Source organism: Melitaea cinxia, chromosome 26 (genome assembly GCF_905220565.1).
Source record: "Melitaea cinxia chromosome 26, ilMelCinx1.1, whole genome shotgun sequence".
Lineage (NCBI taxonomy): Eukaryota > Metazoa > Arthropoda > Insecta > Lepidoptera > Nymphalidae > Melitaea > Melitaea cinxia.
The window spans coordinates 10,207,941-10,227,244 of record NC_059419.1 but is presented as its reverse complement, the minus strand read 5'-3'; the positions used below and the strand labels follow the sequence as shown (position 1 = coordinate 10,227,244).

General features: G+C 36.7%; 1 protein-coding gene across 1 annotated transcript; it reads left to right on the top strand.

Annotated features, from left to right (window-relative positions):
- Window positions 1-296: 296 nt before the first annotated feature.
- On the top strand, window positions 297-15,354 carry LOC123666472 (zinc finger protein 41-like). The gene is given in 12 exon segments (XM_045600563.1): window positions 297-1,103; window positions 4,684-4,766; window positions 4,982-5,027; window positions 5,398-5,588; window positions 6,603-6,808; window positions 9,086-9,202; window positions 9,699-9,912; window positions 10,644-10,670; window positions 11,035-11,054; window positions 12,890-12,991; window positions 13,109-13,322; window positions 14,762-15,354. Coding segments are annotated over 12 exon segments (1,872 nt in total). The 5' UTR covers window positions 297-805; the 3' UTR covers window positions 15,116-15,354.
- Window positions 15,355-19,304: the final 3,950 nt, after the last annotated feature.

Sequence of the window (19,304 nt, the reverse complement as noted above, 5' to 3'; positions counted from 1 at the left end):
TCATCTTATATATTTCTAAGTGAATAGTATTAGTTATGTATTTGTAAGATACTTCATAAATTAAATTAATTAAACGTCTATTTCGATAAAATACTTGAAATACTAATCTCCACGAATACTACTACTAACATTTAATTACAAAATAATCAGAATCATGCAAACTAGTATACTTAATACAGGTACGTGTATCGCAAATTGAAAATCAATAACAATTTTTTTCTATATAAAAAGGCAAATACATTATACAACAAAGAAATAAAAAAGGTTTCTTTTAACTAGCAACATCACTCTTTATAGTGTCATATCAGTCAATCAGACAGTCGCCTGATTTTGGATTATTGGTCTATCGGCGAATTTGTTACAATATAATAAAGATGATCTTATTTTATACATTAGTAAACAAATAATTTTAAAATTTTAACAGACATACATAGTTAAGTGTTAAATTATTACTAATGTGATAATATCCACTGAAAGCAGATTAAAAGTGTTTCGTAGAAATTCGCCAGAAGCCATACATACATCATGGCCTACTGATAATTTGTTACAAAACGGTACTTAGTGGGCGACGATAAAACGAGGAACTCTTTAATAGTACTAATTCTATGCGATATATATATAAAAAAAGAAGAAACGGTACTGTGCTTAAAAAAGCGTGAAAAAATTATTGTTTTTTTTTTTAATTCAAATAAATTAATTGAAAACCATTTTAAGTGATAAGTTATAGTGAATTTCAGAATGAAAATTAATAGTTTTTAATTATTTTTTATTATTATCATTTAAAAAAAAAAAACAAAATCAAAAGATGGATAATCAATTGCCTTGGAATTTACAAATAAAACAAGAACCGGAAGATAAATCATACGAAACAGGATATGATTTAAGTCTAAAAAATGAACAGTTTACAGAAGAAAATCTTCCAGATAATTTCGTAGTTATTAAACAGGAAATGCCAGAGAATTTAAGTATTAAAGTGGAACCTATAGATCATGATGAAGGTATTTTTGAGAAGAGTGAAACGGTTCCGGAAGAAATATTACCAGAAAAAATGGTAATGAAACTTGATCCTTCTTGTTATAGCAATGATCATTACAGTAATACAGGTGAGTATCATGTATTAATTAGCATTCCCTAGAAATAAAATTGAAATTTAGATTAGCTGTTGGCGCATTTTCAGTGGCCCTGCTTTCTGTTCTGATGGGTTCACGGGTTCGATTCCCGCCTGAGTCTGGTTTTAATATTTGCATTTATTTATATATATATTATTTCTATGTATCTTAATCAAAAGAAAAAAATATATTAATCTATATCAGTCGGCTGTTATCTATAACACGAGCATTAAGCTGCTAACCATAGGAAGAGATAACCGTGTTTGTGTATTAGAAAAAAAAAATCTAGTTTCTATATATCCTTTTTATATCCATTGGCCTTTCTATTCTAACTAGGGATTGATTCGCACACCGAGTCAGAGTGTAATATATATTTAATCATATTTATTTATACTTCATTGTACACCACAACTACATTTTAAACATTAAACACATTTAAAGACAGACTGTGAAGAACAATCGGCTGATTTATGGCTATTTAGCCATTTTATATGGAGCCCCTTTTATATGGAGAAAAAGGTCCATACCTAGCACTGAGATGTTACAGGCTTAATTGTAATATTAATTAATCTTACTATTATTATAAATGTGATAGTTTGTGAGGATGTATGTATGTATAGTATGAGTGTGTATGTATGTTTGTTTGTTACCCTTTCAGGCAAAAACTATAGAACTGACTTTAATAAAACTTAGTACGTAGGTAGCTGGAGATCTAGAATAACACATCGGCTATCTTTTATGCCGACATTCCCACGGAATCGCAAATTTTGCGAGTGAAACCGCGCGACGCAGCTAATCTATCATATACATGACCATATATCTGGGACCTTCTTTCCATCAACAAACTGTCTATATTAAATTTCATCACCGTTATCTCAATGGCTTGATCACGAAAGTGTGACCGTTGAAGATACTTTCTTATTTCTATATAAATAAAAATTTATAATTTGCGTGGGCTTAATTACAAGGTACGAATTATATATTATTAAATATATTTTTTTTGCATACTAAATATCTTAAAAAAAAGTTTAATTTCAAATGATTAAAATAAATTTTCTTATATTTGCAGTTGGGCTGCTCCATATTTTGAGCAGAAAATTTCCTACTGTGCCCTGCCTTAGTTAAAATATACATGCGCCTATCTTTTGTCTATGTTATGATATAAATCATCACAAAAAAATCGACTGTGCTTTAGCTGTAAATATGTAATAATGTATTATAATGTAGATGGATTTTTAAACGACAAATCAAAATGAACGAGCTAATCACTGGCTGTACGATTACGTGACGTGTATAACTGTTCTTTAAACAATTGTTCAATAAATAAATTAAAAAATCTTAGTTAATATCTAAATTAAATCTGAATTAATTTACCTAAATTAAAAAACTAAATTTTTGGTAATAATAATAATAATAATAATATTTATTGCACGCCATTAAATGATATCAAGAAAAATAGTACAATTAGAGGAAGATGTACAAAGGTGGTCTTATCGCCAAAAGAAAGATTTTTTCCAGACCTTCGGGTATAGGACAGGGCATAGAAAAGCGGTTAGGAAGTGTATAAATAATGATTTTAAAAAATGTGCTCTAATGCGCGTTGGCGGGTTGAAATAATATATACATATATTATATTATATTCCTTACTATGACTAACGATCGCTATCAAGTGTACATGATAACAACCGGGACCGACGGCTTAACGTGCTATCTGAGACACGGTGGGGAAACCCATAAAGACTGCACAAACACCCAGACCACGGCAAACGTCTGTATGGCCAAAACAAATGTTAGCTACATAAAATCAGTTCAAGCATAATCATCATACAACGCCTTCGTGAGCTCACTATATCATTGTGAATGTGATATCAATCCCTACTAATATTATAAATGTGAATGTAAGTTTGTTTGTTACACTTTTACGCGAAAACTACTCAACCGATCATCATGAAACTGTACGCATATTCTTGGGGGTGTTAAAAGTAGCATAGGATACTTTTTATTAAACAAAATTCAATGCGAGCGAAGCCGCAGGTAAAAGCTAGTATAATATAAAATTAGTGTTATATGTCACATTGATATCTCATCATCATTACAGCCTATACAGTCCACTGCTGGACATAGGCCTCCACAAGTTGACGCCAAAAATAACGTGAACTCATGTGTTTTGCCCATAGTCACCACGCTGGGCAGGCGGGTTGGTGACTGCAGTACTGGCTTTGTCGCACCGAAGACGCTGCTGCCCGTCTTCGGCCTGTGTATTTCAAAGCCAGCAGTTGGATGGTTATCCCGCCATCGGTCGGCTTCTTAAGTTCCAAGGTGGTTGTGGAACCTTGTTACATTGATATCTGATTTACATAAATTTATGTCATGTGTTTACTGGGATTTAAATATTACAAAATATATTTATACTTTTTATGTCTTTTATTTACAACTAGCGGACCCGGCAGACGTTGTCCTGCCCGGAAAACAACTATCAAATTCTATAGCTTACATACCGATAGCAGCGCCACCTACCGGGTCCAATTGAGATAAAAACTACCATATATTCCAAGTTAGACAAAATTACAGATGCTTACAAAATTTGATAAAAATTGGTTCAGTAGTTTCGGAATTACATACTGATAGCTGCGTCACCTACCAGGTCCGATTGAGATAAAAACTACCCTATCTCCCTAGTTAGAATAAATTATAGATGCGTACAAAATTTGATAAAAATTGGTTCAGGAGTTTCGGAGTTACATACCAATAGGAGCGCCACCTATTGGGTCCAATTGAGATAAAAACTACCCTATCTCCCAAATTGGACCAAATTACAGATGCTTAAAAAATTTGATAAAAGTTCAGTAGTTTCGGAGTTACATATATTAAAAAATTTCATTGTTAACGCCCACTCCCGTAATCCTTATTGAGCATGAGTTATCCTAAAATCCGCTAATCGATAATTTCTACATCACATATAGGAGATTCGTACCAAATTTGGAGTCGATAGTTTAAAAACGGGAATTTTCCATTGATAACGCCCCCGCAACAATATAATAAGTAATGTGAAATAGCTAGTTAATACCATTTTTACTTTATGTAAATTAAATTAAAATATGGTCTACGAATAAGATCAATTTAATCAATAATAACTTACTTAAAATGCGTCCTAATATATTATTTAACATGAACTTTATTGAATAGCAATAATGTTCAAATTGACTCTACATTTTAGTTAGACAACGTTTGTATGGGGAGAAAAAGGGCTGTTTTTAGGGTTTTCACGGAAATTATTCGAATTTTTCTCGCCGTAAAAACCATCCTTGGACTTTTAAAAACGGACAAAAAAAGAATTGGTAAAATTGGTCCAGGCGTTGTTGAGTTATATGCTTACTAACACAGTTTACGATTCATTTTTATATATAAGGTAATCAGCAGCAGCAAGTTAGATGTAACATATATGTATGTAGCCATCCAATGATAAAAGAACTTTCACAATTGGCACCTACAAACAACCTATATATTTTAGCTTTTTTTTTTTATTATTATACCTATTAGATTTAATAAATGATTTAAAAGGCGTTTATTTCAGGTGCAAAGAAATTGTCTACCTCGAAAGTAAAACGAGACGAAAATTCCGATGATGAATATTTACCTTCGAAAACCAAGAAAAAGGTATTTTTAGCTAATTATTATAAAAATATTCAATATAAAAACTTAAATTGGTGTAGATCTGTGTACATAAATGTATATAAACTGTGAAATAAGAGACAAAAAATTAATTACAGTTACTGTACTTGTATCTTCTTCCGCTTAAACAGAAAAGTCTATTACACTAAGTCAAAGTCTACACAAAAAGTATATAAATTTTTTTTTTTGTTACATTTCAGAAAAAGGAATCGTTTGTCAAACCAACCTTTAGGGGTAAACCGAAAAGTAAGTTTAACTTGAGCTTCTTATTGCTAATTCTACTTCTACTTCTAAACTTCTTATGCATATGCGCCTATATACAATAACTAGCAGACCCCGCAAACGTTATTTTGCCATATATGTTATTAACCCTCTTAATCCCTTGTAACTTAGGGGTATGAAAAATAGATGTTGGCCGTTTCTCAGACCTACCCGATATACATACGAAATTTCATAAAAATCGGTCCCCCCTTTTTCAGAGGAGTATGGTAACTAACATTGTGACACGAGAATTTTATATATAAGAATACAGCATTACAAGAAGTAGCCTTGGTCTTACCCAGCAGTAAAATTATCACAGTTGCTACAGTACAAGTAATATTGTATGGCTTTTTAGGTACAGAACAAACATACTCTGATGACATAACGAGACACATAGAAATAGTGACCATCGATGAAGCAGAACGTCTCCTGGAACACCATGAACTTTTCAATAGTCGAAAGCATATGAATTATACATGTGAACCATGCGCGTTGGGTTTTGTCATCGAAGACGCCTACCACATGCATATGAAGATACATTCTCCTGTAAGTTGGATTTCAAATAATAATAATCTAATATAAGGTGTTAAGCTGCTAACTGCAGTCATTAAAAAAAAATTAAGTTAGTGAATAATGTTCCTGACAGCCCTTACCTTTTGAGTTGTTTAAACTTTAATGTCCCTAAAATTTTTAAAAGTAAAACTCCTCTCTACGATTTGCCCTTAACTAAAACTAAATATGCCTCAAAATGGTTTTATATGTCGTGATTCGTTTTAATTTTTGAATCACTTAATTTTATTCATATTGTATGTTTAATTTTTGTTGTCTTAGGGCCTGTTTCACCAGATGTGAATGACGCTAGTTGACCGATGACAGTAATCAGATAGTAAAAAGATTTTAATTCATTAGTCCTTTTTACCATCGAATTCAACTATTATATTATTTCCAATCGCATATATTGCAGTTAATTAATTGAAGAGAAACAGGTCCGACTATTCCTCATTCTACCTCCCGTTGTCAGAGCCTATTAATGTATCTTCGTAACTTGATTGGTACATGCGCTATTTTGTTGTTCCTTCTTATTTTATGTGATAATGTAATGTTTTTTTCCAAAATACAAATAAATAAACTCAAATGGGGATCCTGTCAAAAAAATTCCTAGTCCTTTTATTTTCCTTAATATACGAGCTACTTTGTCTACTGTTCTTTGTATTACTCTGTGTTCTGTTCTCATTGTAAATTATACCCGTGCATACGCTGTTATCGGACGATTTTTTCAGAACCCAATTTTTTTTATTAAGGATTATTTTTGGAAATAAAATGGTTTAAAATGGACATTGTAATGTGTAGTGTTGGAGCTCTTAACTCACAACGCCATCTATCGGCTAAGAAAACCCAACAAAAACGAAAGCTATACGTAATTAGAATTAAATAACACATGGGGGTAAAAATTCATTCGTATATCTTTTTCGTGGTGTCACGAAAAAAAAAATAGACCAAAAATGTCCGGTAGTGACGTGATACCCAGTGGCACATACCCACGAGCGGCACGCGTTACAGGAGAGCGGGGCGCACGCGTGCGACATCTGCACGGCGCGCATGCGCACGGCGCCCGTGCTGTACCGGCACCGCCTGCGCCACTACCGCCGCTACCGCTGCTCGCTGTGCGCGCTGCGCCTGCGCGACAAGGACACGGTCGCCGCGCACGTCATGAGCGAGCACGTGGGCCGCGCCTTCGTGTGCCGCCACTGCGGCCGCGCCTTCAAGTACGTACACGCACGAGCGCACGCGTGCACACACGGGCACGACTGTGGCACATTCACTCACAATCGCGTACACAATACCGGGTGTATTTGGAACGCTTGAAAAAACGAAGAGGTATGATAGTGTTGGCATGACGTGACATGATACAAGTGAAAAAAAAAACGGGAAAGGATTTTTTTTGCCTCCTTTCATTAATTTTTGGTATAATCTGGTTTGGGAACAATAATGAAACAAATTTGAAGATAATGCTTTTAAATAATCGTGTTTTGAAAAAATCGGCAATGTGTTGAAAACTACAAGTACATGCGCGCCACCAGCTGACAGAGTTCGCCGGCGCGAGGTCAACGTACTCCCGCACCGCTGTACTCGCGCGCTTGCGTCTCCGGTGCGAAATGTCGCTTTAGTCGATTATCGTTGGCTAAGCGATACAACTTGCGGTAACCATGCTTAGTTCCGTAGCCTTTACATGTTATATTCATATTTCGCACTTGATATTAACATTTCAGACGTTAAGTTATTGTCTTCACACGGTTTTTTAACAAACGATACAATTAGATAGGTTAGGGTTATTTTTTTTTAGTAACAAAACTATGTCTACAAACGGTGTAATTTTTAAATTAGATAGGTAAGGGTTTTTTTTTGTAACGGAATTATGCCTATAAACGGCCCCTTTTTGAAGTCAGATAGATTAGGGTAATTTTTTGTTACTCATGTCATGTTTTTCACTTCACTATATATTTTTTTTAAATTTATTTATTGCCATATAAAATGAACTAAAATATTAAGTATGTTTCCTATATAACAATAAATAAATAAAAATAAAATAAATTTAAGTAAAAAACATAACATGAAACATGGCTGTATGGTATGGTTAGACCTTTGCCTTTATAGTTATTTAAACAAAAACAGTGAATTTATGCTTACATTGCTTTAGAAACGATAAGTGGCTTGTCATTTTTTATTAAAACATCTATCTCTCAGTTGTTAAACATCAGTTGTTGTTTGTTAAAAAACAGTGTGAAAACGTTAAATTAACGTGTGAAATGTTAAAAAATCATGTGCGAAATGTGAAAATAACATTTGAAAACTACGGAACGGAGCATGAGTAACGAAAGTTATATCGTTTGTTGATCTTGGAGTCGAGATCGTTTTTACGTACTCCTGTTTGAAAATAACTTATGAAACGTGAAAATTACGCGTGAAATCTGAAAATAGCATGTGAAATGTGAAAAAACGCTTGTGAAATGTGAAAATAACGTGTGAAAGCTGCGAAATTCTTCTTCTAACCTCAAAACTTTAACCATGGCTGTCTCCATAACCACGGGGTTTCGAAGTGTGACAGTGATACCAGGGGTAGCGCCCCTCCCCTTTACCCCCACGATCCCGAAATTCGGTTTTTCCTAATCTAAAGCTTTACCCACATGTAAAACAGAACACACAACACACAAATTATGCAAACGAACACAACGCGTTGTCGACTTTCTTTATGGCGGTTTTTTTTCGCTCAATAAGCCTTTTTGGTGTTGGAGTGGTGCCGCCTTGCCTAATGCCGACTTCTAGTAAAGGCTGATTTACGTTTGCTATTTTTTATACGTTTATAACATGCTCTTTCAAAGCATACTAAATAATTGTATTTGCTCGCAAACGAAAAAAATCGACTTCAATTACATCGATTGTTGTCTGATCTGATCTGAGAAGAATTATCGGGCAGATTAAGTGTTATTTATTACTATTATTAGCAGTGCAAGCGCGCACGAGCGTTGCTTCGACTTTTCGATAATGAATGAAAAATAAAAGCTTAAAAATTAATTTTTAATTAATATATCGAGTTATGTCAAAAGTCGTAGAACAAAAATTGTTACTTATGATGTTAGCTATCTTGTTCTGCAAGGATGCTGGTGTTTTACAAGTAACCCTGTATAGTATATAAATAGTATATTATTAGGTTTAAATCTTTTCAAGCGTTCTAAATACACCCGGTATATCGTCAATATACAGAACTGGACCTGTTACTGTGTTTATACAAGTGTAGACCACTTTTAATTACGACATTTTAACGATTTCAATTTGATCTTAATGTTAGTGAAATCTAAAACCGAACTTGGTGATTAAAAAACTATTTTTGAAGAGTCAGCATTCTCAGCATATTCTTTAGAAAACTAACCAGCCTACCTAAACTTTAGCTTCTTACACCGGAACATCACAAAATATTTTTGTATGCCCAAATACCCACAATGTATGATCAGTAATGGATCTTTAGAATCAAGTTTTGCCCGCAGACGGCCGCAGTATCTGAAGCGGCATGTAGAACAAATGCACACGCGTCCACTACACCTGGAGTGCCCAGTTTGCAAGCGAGTGTTCTATGAGCGTGGTTGGTTCCGCTGTCATGTCAGGTAAGTGACTTACGGCCTGTGGTGTTTTCCAGATGGGGGACGGAAACGGGATGAAGGAAATTTTCTTTAAACGAAACTTGCTATGAAAAACGTCAATTTAGTCAATTTAATCTATAGCTTCAGCTGCTTTTCTAGTGCAATATCCTCTAACGATAGTCTACTAAAATTTTACGCGTTTCTTTTGTATGGTAACCCTATAGAAGCCTGTCTATCCAGCTTTCATCCTGGTCCAGATTTTGAGCGCGTTTCTGACTTTTCCTGCCCCACCCTAGGAGCTCTGGCTACCTTACTCACCACTGAAATACAACACACTTTAAGAGCAGTATTATTTAGCTGTGTTCTTCTGATAGGTTGAAGTCCTTCCCCAAACGGGCTGTTTGAATAAAGCGGAAAACTTTGAGCGTGATTTTTCCAGATGTTAAGCAGGACATTTCCTGTTGTGCCTATCTCCTAACTTACTAAAATATAATTAGCTAAATAAAAACCCAAATCCCAGGACCCACAACGAGGAAGTACGCAAGAACGTCGACAGGAAGGCGATATGTTCGCACTGCGGACGCGAGTTCAAGAACAAGGCGTATCTCATCAGGCACTTACAAACACACGAGGACCGCAAGCCAGCCGTCTGCAAGCACTGTTCTAGAACATTTAAAAACATAGAAGTTCTGAGGGTACATTACAGACAGCATCATTCGAAGAATCCGCTGTGAGTATATAGTGAGGTGCGTCGGTGTGTGCGCCTTGTGCTCACACACCGACGATTGTGGGTCCGATTCCCGCTCGTGATAGATATTTGTATTTGCACAAAGATTACCGTCCGGTCTGGTTGAAAGTCCTTGTGGGTCTCCCCACCGTGCCTCGGAGATCATAACAAGCAGTCGTCCTCAGTTGTTTACATAGATATCTGATAGCGATCGTTACTCATAGTAGGGAATATATCTAGATAGGTATCTGCCAACCCGCAGAAGCGCAGCGTGGTGGATTAAGCTTCGATCCTTCTCCTATATGGAAAAAAGAGACCATGAAATAGAATTGTATAAGAATCTAATCAGATGTAAATTAATATTTCAATATATGGTAGCTAGTTATTGGCTTTTTTTATTTCTATTTTATATTAGTTATAGTTATTATAAGCTGTAAGCTATCCAAATAAAATATAATTCAGATTTAATTATTAGAAAATAACTTAAGTTAAATAAAAACACAATTAATATACTAAAATTATAATATAATTTTGATATTTCTAGTGGTTTTGGTATAACCTCTATATGTCCTTGAATAAGATAAGTGCTAATTTCAGCAATGAAGACGGCAGCCTCAATAACAACTTCACGGGTCGAACGTACGCGGCACAGTCCATCTCTGGGTAAGTATTTATTGCATACATTGAATGTTTTTCAGAAATGTTGTCCTGACAATTATAACGGACACGGTTCGAAAGTATTCCACAGTTAGTAATAATTTTCAAGTTTTATCCGTGTCAAGGCCGCCGCCGCGCCGCGCCGCGCACGACTGTGTGGTTTTTATCTAAGAAAAAGATGAATTTGATGTTAAATTAATACTATGAACACTGCACTTGCACAAAATGCCTGTTTAAATTCTTTTATCTAATCTGAATCTGAGAATAGGTACCTAAATGATCGGGACAAGTAATTATTTGTACACGTGAATACCTTTTCTAAGAATAATGTAATAATGAAAAATAATATTATGTTTTAAGAATAAATTATAAATCATGCATGGATGCATGTATGCATGGACATATAAAGATCCAGAAGTTGATGGAATGGGAATAAAATTGAAACGATCTCACAATAACGCTACTCCCTCAGGTCTACGCTAATTCCCTGATGTGACGGTGGTGTAGGTGTGGTCGTCTTCCTAGTTCCTCTCTTCTTGGAATTTTCTAGACACGTGGCCGCGATCCTTTTTCGTTTGTATCTTCAATTTCATCCGGCTCGAAGGACCAGAAATGTACGAGCGGGGATGCGGGAAATAAGTCTGGAGTCCTTTTGTTTTTAACTATAATATATTTTAAATATATTTGTCTTCGATCGGAGCACGCTGCGGCGTCTTATCGCTCTGCGATCTTGAGTCACGGCTCACAGTGATAGCGTCCTGCCGCTTTGGTTGTTATCGGGCGACTGCGGAGATCCGCGGGGCGCGCAGCGTCGCCGGCGCGGTTCCCCGCCCCGCATGACGTAGGCCGCACCGCGCAGGGCACTGCGCAGCGCGACGCGTGGAGCGCGCCGTGAGCTGTGACTTATGTGCACAGCTCGGCGCTAACAATGGGTTTTTTAGGGCTTTGTAAAATAGTAATAATTTTACTAAATATTAAAAAGAATGCTAAACGAACGTCGCGCATTGTTGAAGAAAATTATTGCCTTGGCTGTCTAAAAATTTCGAAGACGAAAAGCGCGAAGTTTGAACAATAACTAGGAGCTATAAAATAAACAGTTTTATTATGTTTGAAATAAATAGGAATTATTTAAAAGCTAGGCAATTGAGTGCCGTATGAACTGCAGCTGAGAGTCGTAGAAAGGCGATTTTTCATTTCTGAACAACCGTTTGAAAAGAAAAGTTTTCGCATTTGATTCTGGCAAAAAATTAATAGTGAATATTTCTATAATCGTGGTCAATCATTTTTATCAACTCCAAAACCAAATATCTATGTGTTGAAGGTAACCATATACAAGGAAAGAGAAAATAACGTTATTTTCTTGCATAATAGTGTTTGGACTCATGTTGCCCCATTAGTAAAATATTATTTTAAGACGTTTATGTGGAAGATCCTATATTTCCTGCAGCATTTATTCGATATGGCTCTTTCGAATTAGTGGTTGTTTTCAACAGATAAAGCATGGTTGAGATGGTCAACAGTTCACTTCTTTGAAAGATTTATGAAAACTTTGGATGTCCTCAAAAGTTAATTTTTTTTTTTCGAAATAGAATTTGAAACATAACTGGGAGACGAGGAAAAGAAGTAGCTATCGTTAAATAGTATTTTGGTTAATCGGTGTATTGATATTGTTTTTTTTTAAATTAGACCATGTTACACAAAAAAATGGACTGAAATAATTTGTAGGCCCTATGCAAAATAACTTTCTTAAGGTTGCTCATAATCATCATAAGGTCTTTCCTTCCGAGCGGCTCTTATGGCATTTCACATGTATTTATTTTTCATAGAACGCCCAAACCAATACAACAACCTACAATTTTAATTTTGTCTGGAAATTTGTATCACGTTGCTTAAGTTTTAAATATTTAATCAGATAACTAATTCCCGAAATTTGGTTATAAATTGGGGTAAAAGTTTCACAGACGATTTTTGGTGGTCTTATTATACCACTACCATCAACGAAACGAAACGGCCACTACCGAAAACCGCTGCCAATTTTGCCAATTTTTTTTTAGCTCACCATCTTAAAACACTGTACATGTACATTCCATCCCAGTGAATTCCGAACAAAGTGGTAATCTCTCGATCAATTTCTCCATTTTCTCGGGTACTAGTCGATTATTTTCCAGATTCCATCTAGATGCTAGCAACTTTGCCGAATGCCCAAAAAAAATAAGTTAGCGAAAACTTAACGTAGTGTAACTTAACTTTTCGTCTATCTTTTAAAGTGCCTGATTTAATTTGTTCATAAGGCAAAATAATTATTTTTGTATTACGTCATAATCCAGATCGGGTGCGAATACAACATGCGAGCAGTGCGGTCGCGTTCTGACGACGCGTGCGATGCTGGCGCGACACACACAGCGCATGCACGGAGACCGCAAGCGGAAGTACGTCACGTTTCTGTTGTTTCTAAAGCCTCCTAACTTACTTTTCATCCTGCGTCCTACCTTCTTTCCTCCTTCCTTCCTTTCTCCCTACAGTAACGCTCATTTTTCTCGTGTCAGGTTCCAATGCGATTACTGCAAGAAGTGGTACTTCACGAAGGCGGAAGTGCGGTCGCACATCGAGTGGTCCCACCTACAGCAAAGGAAGCACGCGTGCGGCTGCGGGCGGGTGTTCCGCACGCCGGCGCGACTGCGGCAGCACGCGGGCGCCGTGCACCTGCGCATCACGCCGCCGCGGGACAAGACCTGCCCGCTGTGCGGGAAGATGTTCGCGGTACGTGCCACACACACCACACACTGCGCACTACACACTGCGCACTACACACTGCGCACTACACACTACACTACGGCAGCACGCGGGCGCCGTGCACCTGCGCATCACGCCGCCGCGGGACAAGACCTGCCCGCTGTGCGGGAAGATGTTCGCGGTACGTGCCACACACACCACACACTGCGCACTACACACTGCGCACTACACACTGCGCACTACACACTACACTACGGCAGCACGCGGGCGCCGTGCACCTGCGCATCACGCCGCCGCGGGACAAGACCTGCCCGCTGTGCGGGAAGATGTTCGCGGTACGTGCCACACACACCACACACTGCGCACTACACACTGCGCACTACACACTGCGCACTACACACTACACTACGGCAGCACGCGGGCGCCGTGCACCTGCGCATCACGCCGCCGCGGGACAAGACCTGCCCGCTGTGCGGGAAGATGTTCGCGGTACGTGCCACACACACCACACACTGCGCACTACACACTGCGCACTACACACTACACTACGGCAGCACGCGGGCGCCGTGCACCTGCGCATCACGCCGCCGCGGGACAAGACCTGCCCGCTGTGCGGGAAGATGTTCGCGGTACGTGCCACACACACCACACACTGCGCACTACACACTGCGCACTACACACTACACTACGGCAGCACGCGGGCGCCGTGCACCTGCGCATCACGCCGCCGCGGGACAAGACCTGCCCGCTGTGCGGGAAGATGTTCGCGGTACGTGCCACACACACCACACACTGCGCACTACACACTGCGCACTACCCACTACACTACGGCAGCACGCGGGCGCCGTGCACCTGCGCATCACGCCGCCGCGGGACAAGACCTGCCCGCTGTGCGGGAAGATGTTCGCGGTACGTGCCACACACACCACACACTGCGCACTACACACTGCGCACTACACACCACACACTGCGCACCACACACTGCGCACTACACACTGCGCACCACACACTGCGCACTACACACTGCGCACTACACACTGCTCACTACACACTGCTCACTACACACTGCTCACTACACACTACACACTGCGCACTGCACACTGCGCACTACACACTACACACTGCGCACTACACACCGCTCACTACCCACCACACACCACGCACTATACAAAACACACTGCTACACACTATACACTACTCACCGCACATGACACACTAGGCACTGCTCACTATGCATCACACACTACGTTCTATAATACACTACACACTTAACACGTTTCGTAAACCGGCACATGCGCGTTATAGGCATAATTTTGTCATTTATTCGAATAAATCTCATTGTTATTATTAATTTATTTCAACCTATCAGCTTTCAACAAATGGAATTGGCCCATTATATTTAGAGAAACAAAAATTCTCCTCTGTTTTGTAATATTATTTCATATTATTCAAATTGTTTCTTACAGAACCAGCAGGTCCTAACGCGTCACATCAAAGGTCACTCCGGCGAAACGTATCCGTGCAATGAATGCGGGCAAACGTTCAAGACGCAGTCCTATGTAAAAGTACACTACAAACTAAAGCACCTCAAAATGTCAAGGGCGGAGATCAAGGCTCAGACGAAACGAAAACTTATCACTATAGAAAGAGCTGCAGATGAGAGAGAGGCAAAAATTAAAGGAATACCTGACCCCAATTTCAATATCAAGGATCCGCTCTTTATCAACGAACAGGACAGAGCAAGTGGTCTCAAAAATGATCATCAGAATATATCAGTACCTCTATTTGAAACATTCGTTGATATACAGCGTGAATGCTGAAATTAATAGATAAATGAAACCTTAAAATCTTCCAAAATTTTAAGAAATTTTCTCATAGTTAGTGCTTGAGTACAGATAATACTCGAATGCAATTTAGTCGTACATAAAATTAAATTAACAATAATAATCACTGCCAATGCAAATAGTTCAAAGTAATGTTAAAAAAATAAACAGCAATATAATTATTTATTTATATCTAAAATGTTTTAGGGAGGTTAGACAAGATCACATATAATCTGCATATTATCAGTGGTATAACATTGTGGAATAAATTTCTTTTCACCTTTAGGAGAATATAATTTTATTTTTCAAACGATGCATTGTTTATGAGACTTTCATTTTAAAACTTGAACAGTAGTTGCGAAGAAATGTCGAAAATTAAAATAATAACTAAGAATATTTAAGCCCCTTAATTATATCGGTAAAAGGGGCGATTTTTTAAAAGCAAATAAATACCCGTAGTATTTTTACTGGAGAAAAAAAGGGGCGGTAGAAGTTTAGGACGGAGTTTTCTGGCAGTACAACATTACTAAAAGCATTTGTGGTATTGAGTACATCGTAAAAATATGTGTGTTATGAGGCCGCCTTTTCTACTAATTTCCTATTTTTTTTCTCTCGTAATTTTGCTTATCTTGGTGATAATACAGGTAGTTGGAAATCTATTAAAAAATGAGCTACATGTTACATCCTCTAACCTCGACAGTCTCATTTAAACTATTTATTAATATTAACTACGAATATCACAAGATCTGTGGGCAATAATTATTTATAGAAGTAATATGTATTTATATTGTAAATATATTTTATTTTTAATATTGGTATCAATTAGTCATGATGTCTAGGTTTTAAACGACTATTATTTTTTTTAATAGCTATAAATTGTTATTTAGCCCCGGAATAACGATTTTTTTTTTTAACTGGGGCAGAAACTTCTCTATAAAGCCCTCTAGCAGTCCTCTCAAACGTTTAGGTTAAATTTTATTAAAGAAGTCACAAATATGTTATGGTTGCCCCAGTTCGCCCCTTCCCCTAAATTCGGGACAGTGCTTAGTATTAAATAAATGCATAATATTAGCACACAATCAATTAGCTTTTAAATAAAATGTTATAGAGAATTGTAGTACATTCTAAATAGTCAGAATTAGTTTTTTAGTTAAACTTTACGCACGCTTGACTTGCGGAGTGAGCTGGTGAATGCGTGACGAGAGCGTTACGAAAAGTGTAATCGGGCGAAGTGAACGGAAGTTGAGAGGGAGATAAAAGTTAGTGAAGATGGATAGAGAGTTACTTTTTGTATATTACCATAGAAGCTAAATGAGTTTTACTTTAGTTGTGTGGTTTAAAGTACACTCGTTTTTTTTTTTTTTTTTTTATCAATTATATATAAGTAATAATTAGTCTAAATATTTGTTATTGAAAATTATATATTCGATTTGTTTTCATTTTTATTTTATTTAGTTGTAATGTCAATCTTTATATATATATTTCTTGTGTGCTTGTGTATGTCACTGAACTCCTAGACGGCTGGACGGATTTTGATGAAATTTTTTGTGTGAGTTCAAGAGGATTCGAGGATGGTTTAGATTTACAATTTGGTCCACTGGAAAATGTTTGTTTAACTAATTTTTCATTTATAAGTAGTTGTTAATTTTGGAATGTTTTACATTGGATCCGGTAGACTGCGCTACCATCGCAGCATCAAATATTAAATATTATTCTATTTTAATTTCAGTTTGTCCCGACCGTTGATGCTGCGATCAAATTGAGAAAAATATTTGAAATTTTGTGTTATGGCAAAACAACGTTTGCGGGGTCAGCTAGTATATTATTATGTTGCTGTTTTAATTGTGCACGTTTGTTCAAATTTATAATAAAGGAATTTTGTGATATGAACATTGCAAATTAACGTCGATAAAACGATTGTACGTACGGTAAAGTATAATGAGACGTACTGATCTCCTTATTATAAGAATATCAAGCCCAACTACCACGAAAAGGGCTAAAACCGTTTAACAAATATATAATAATTATCACTTCCGGTTTCGCCTGTGTTAATTTAAGGAAAAGAAAACATAAGATCTAGCCTTCCTTTTCCCTAGAGACGATTTTTTGTTTTATCTTAGTTATTATTTATTTAATATTAAAATGTTTAAAAGTTTTTATGATTAATAATTTATATACAAAAATTGTTTAATCCGGTTTTTCTATGTTCATAGATAATATAGCATAGATTTTTAATTTCCAACGTATAATGAAAGGCACCGGAAAATTATTTTTGTATAAAAAAAAATACTTTACATAAAAGTATTAAAATACATAATAATGTTGTTGTTTCGTTAATTAGAAGGAATGTTTTTATTTATTAGTTTATTAGTGACGAGAATTGTACAAAGAAGTTGCAAAAATATAGTTGAAAAATATTGAATTTTCAAATCTGTTATTTTGTTTCATTTTTGAAATAAAGCTTCTTAACGCGTGCTTAACTTGGGCAGTAAGCTTGTGGAAGAGAGCGTTATGAAAAGTGTGATAGGGCGAGGCGAACGGAAGTTTAGAGGGATATATAAGTCAGTGGAGACAGAAAAAGAGACAGTTACGTTTTGTAAATTTTACTTCAATTGTGTGGTCTAAAGTACACTCGTTTTTTTTTTTACCATTAAAATTCATCAAACCTGTTCAAAAATAAATTGTGCTTTATTTTAATATAAGGTAGTAAATAATTTATTTCCTTTTTACAAGATATCATAAGTGCCTAAATTTACTTGAAGTGTAAGTTTTTGTGTTACCCACACAGGAATTCTAAAGATTTTTGAATATCATCAAAAATTGACCGCTCCAGCGGGAATCGAACCCGCGTCTCCGACTGATCGTGTCGGCGCTCTAGCCAATTAAGCTATTGAACGATGTATCCGCTAGATCGAAATTTTTGATATGATGATTTTATTTTCGGTTTAAGCGAACCGTGGCGCCGTCTATAGTGAGAGTGAGTGAGTTAAGTGTAAAGACATCAAAAGAAATGACCCTACGTCTCTTACCTTCCACTGATCCCTTTGAGTAAAGGGGAATACTGACAGCATTTTTGCACCAATATACACAATGATCAAAATAAAGATCGAGAATATAAAGACCCATTCAAATATAAAAAAGCCTATAATTAGATTCCCAAAAGTAAAGCTGAGCAAAGTATTAATCTGCTGAGTTATCGTCAATTTTCTTATGACATCAGTAGCATTACTATCATGAAATAATGTTTTGTTGATGAATTTTCCTCAACATTTCAACCAAGCTAGATTTGGCGATTTATTTTCTGGAATTTCAGCATACCTTATAAGAGCGCGTGACTCCACAATTACCGGTTCAAACGTAACATGAGCATTTGATTTAATATTCGTTTTTTTAACCGTCTTCAAAAAAAGGAGGAGGTTACTCAATTCGACCGTATATTTTTTTTTATGTATGTTCGGGGATAACTCCGTCGTTTATGGACCGATTTCGATAATTCTTTTTTTGTTGGAAAGGAGATATCCCTAGTTTGGTACCATGATAAGGAAACCAGGATCTGATGATGGGATCCCAGAGTAATCGAGGGAAACTCGAAAATCCGCATAGCGTTTTTTACTGGGTGTACCGATTTTGATGATTTTTAATTTAATCGAAAGCGGATGTTTATTGTGTTGTCATGTTTAAAATTCATCGAGATCTGATTACAACTTTTGGAGAAATCTTTGATAATGCGTATTTACTTGACATTTTTTTTGTCTACCTACGTTGTAGTACTTGTCGATATAATTGAAGTTGGTTTTTCTTCGTTTGCCTGCAAACACAATTACTCATGTTCATTTTTACGTCCGACTGTTGAGAAACTCTGTAAGGGTCATTGAACATAGCATTGAGGTGTCCTCGTATGTTTATTTTTCACCAACATAATAATATCTACGACAAACCGAAGGCGTGTAAGCTATTAATATTGAAATCAAGTTTAGAATCTCAAAGATGTCGTTCTCAGATATTTAAAAGTACTTTGGAACAATATCTGCTCTGAGCGGGAATAGAATCCACGACGGCCGGGCTTTATGCAACTATATTGATATACGCACCATAGCAAAAGAACAAGTGGCACGTATGTTTTCTTATGTAGGTATAGTTATTTATATTATACTAGCTGACCTGGCGAACTTCGTATCACCTTATT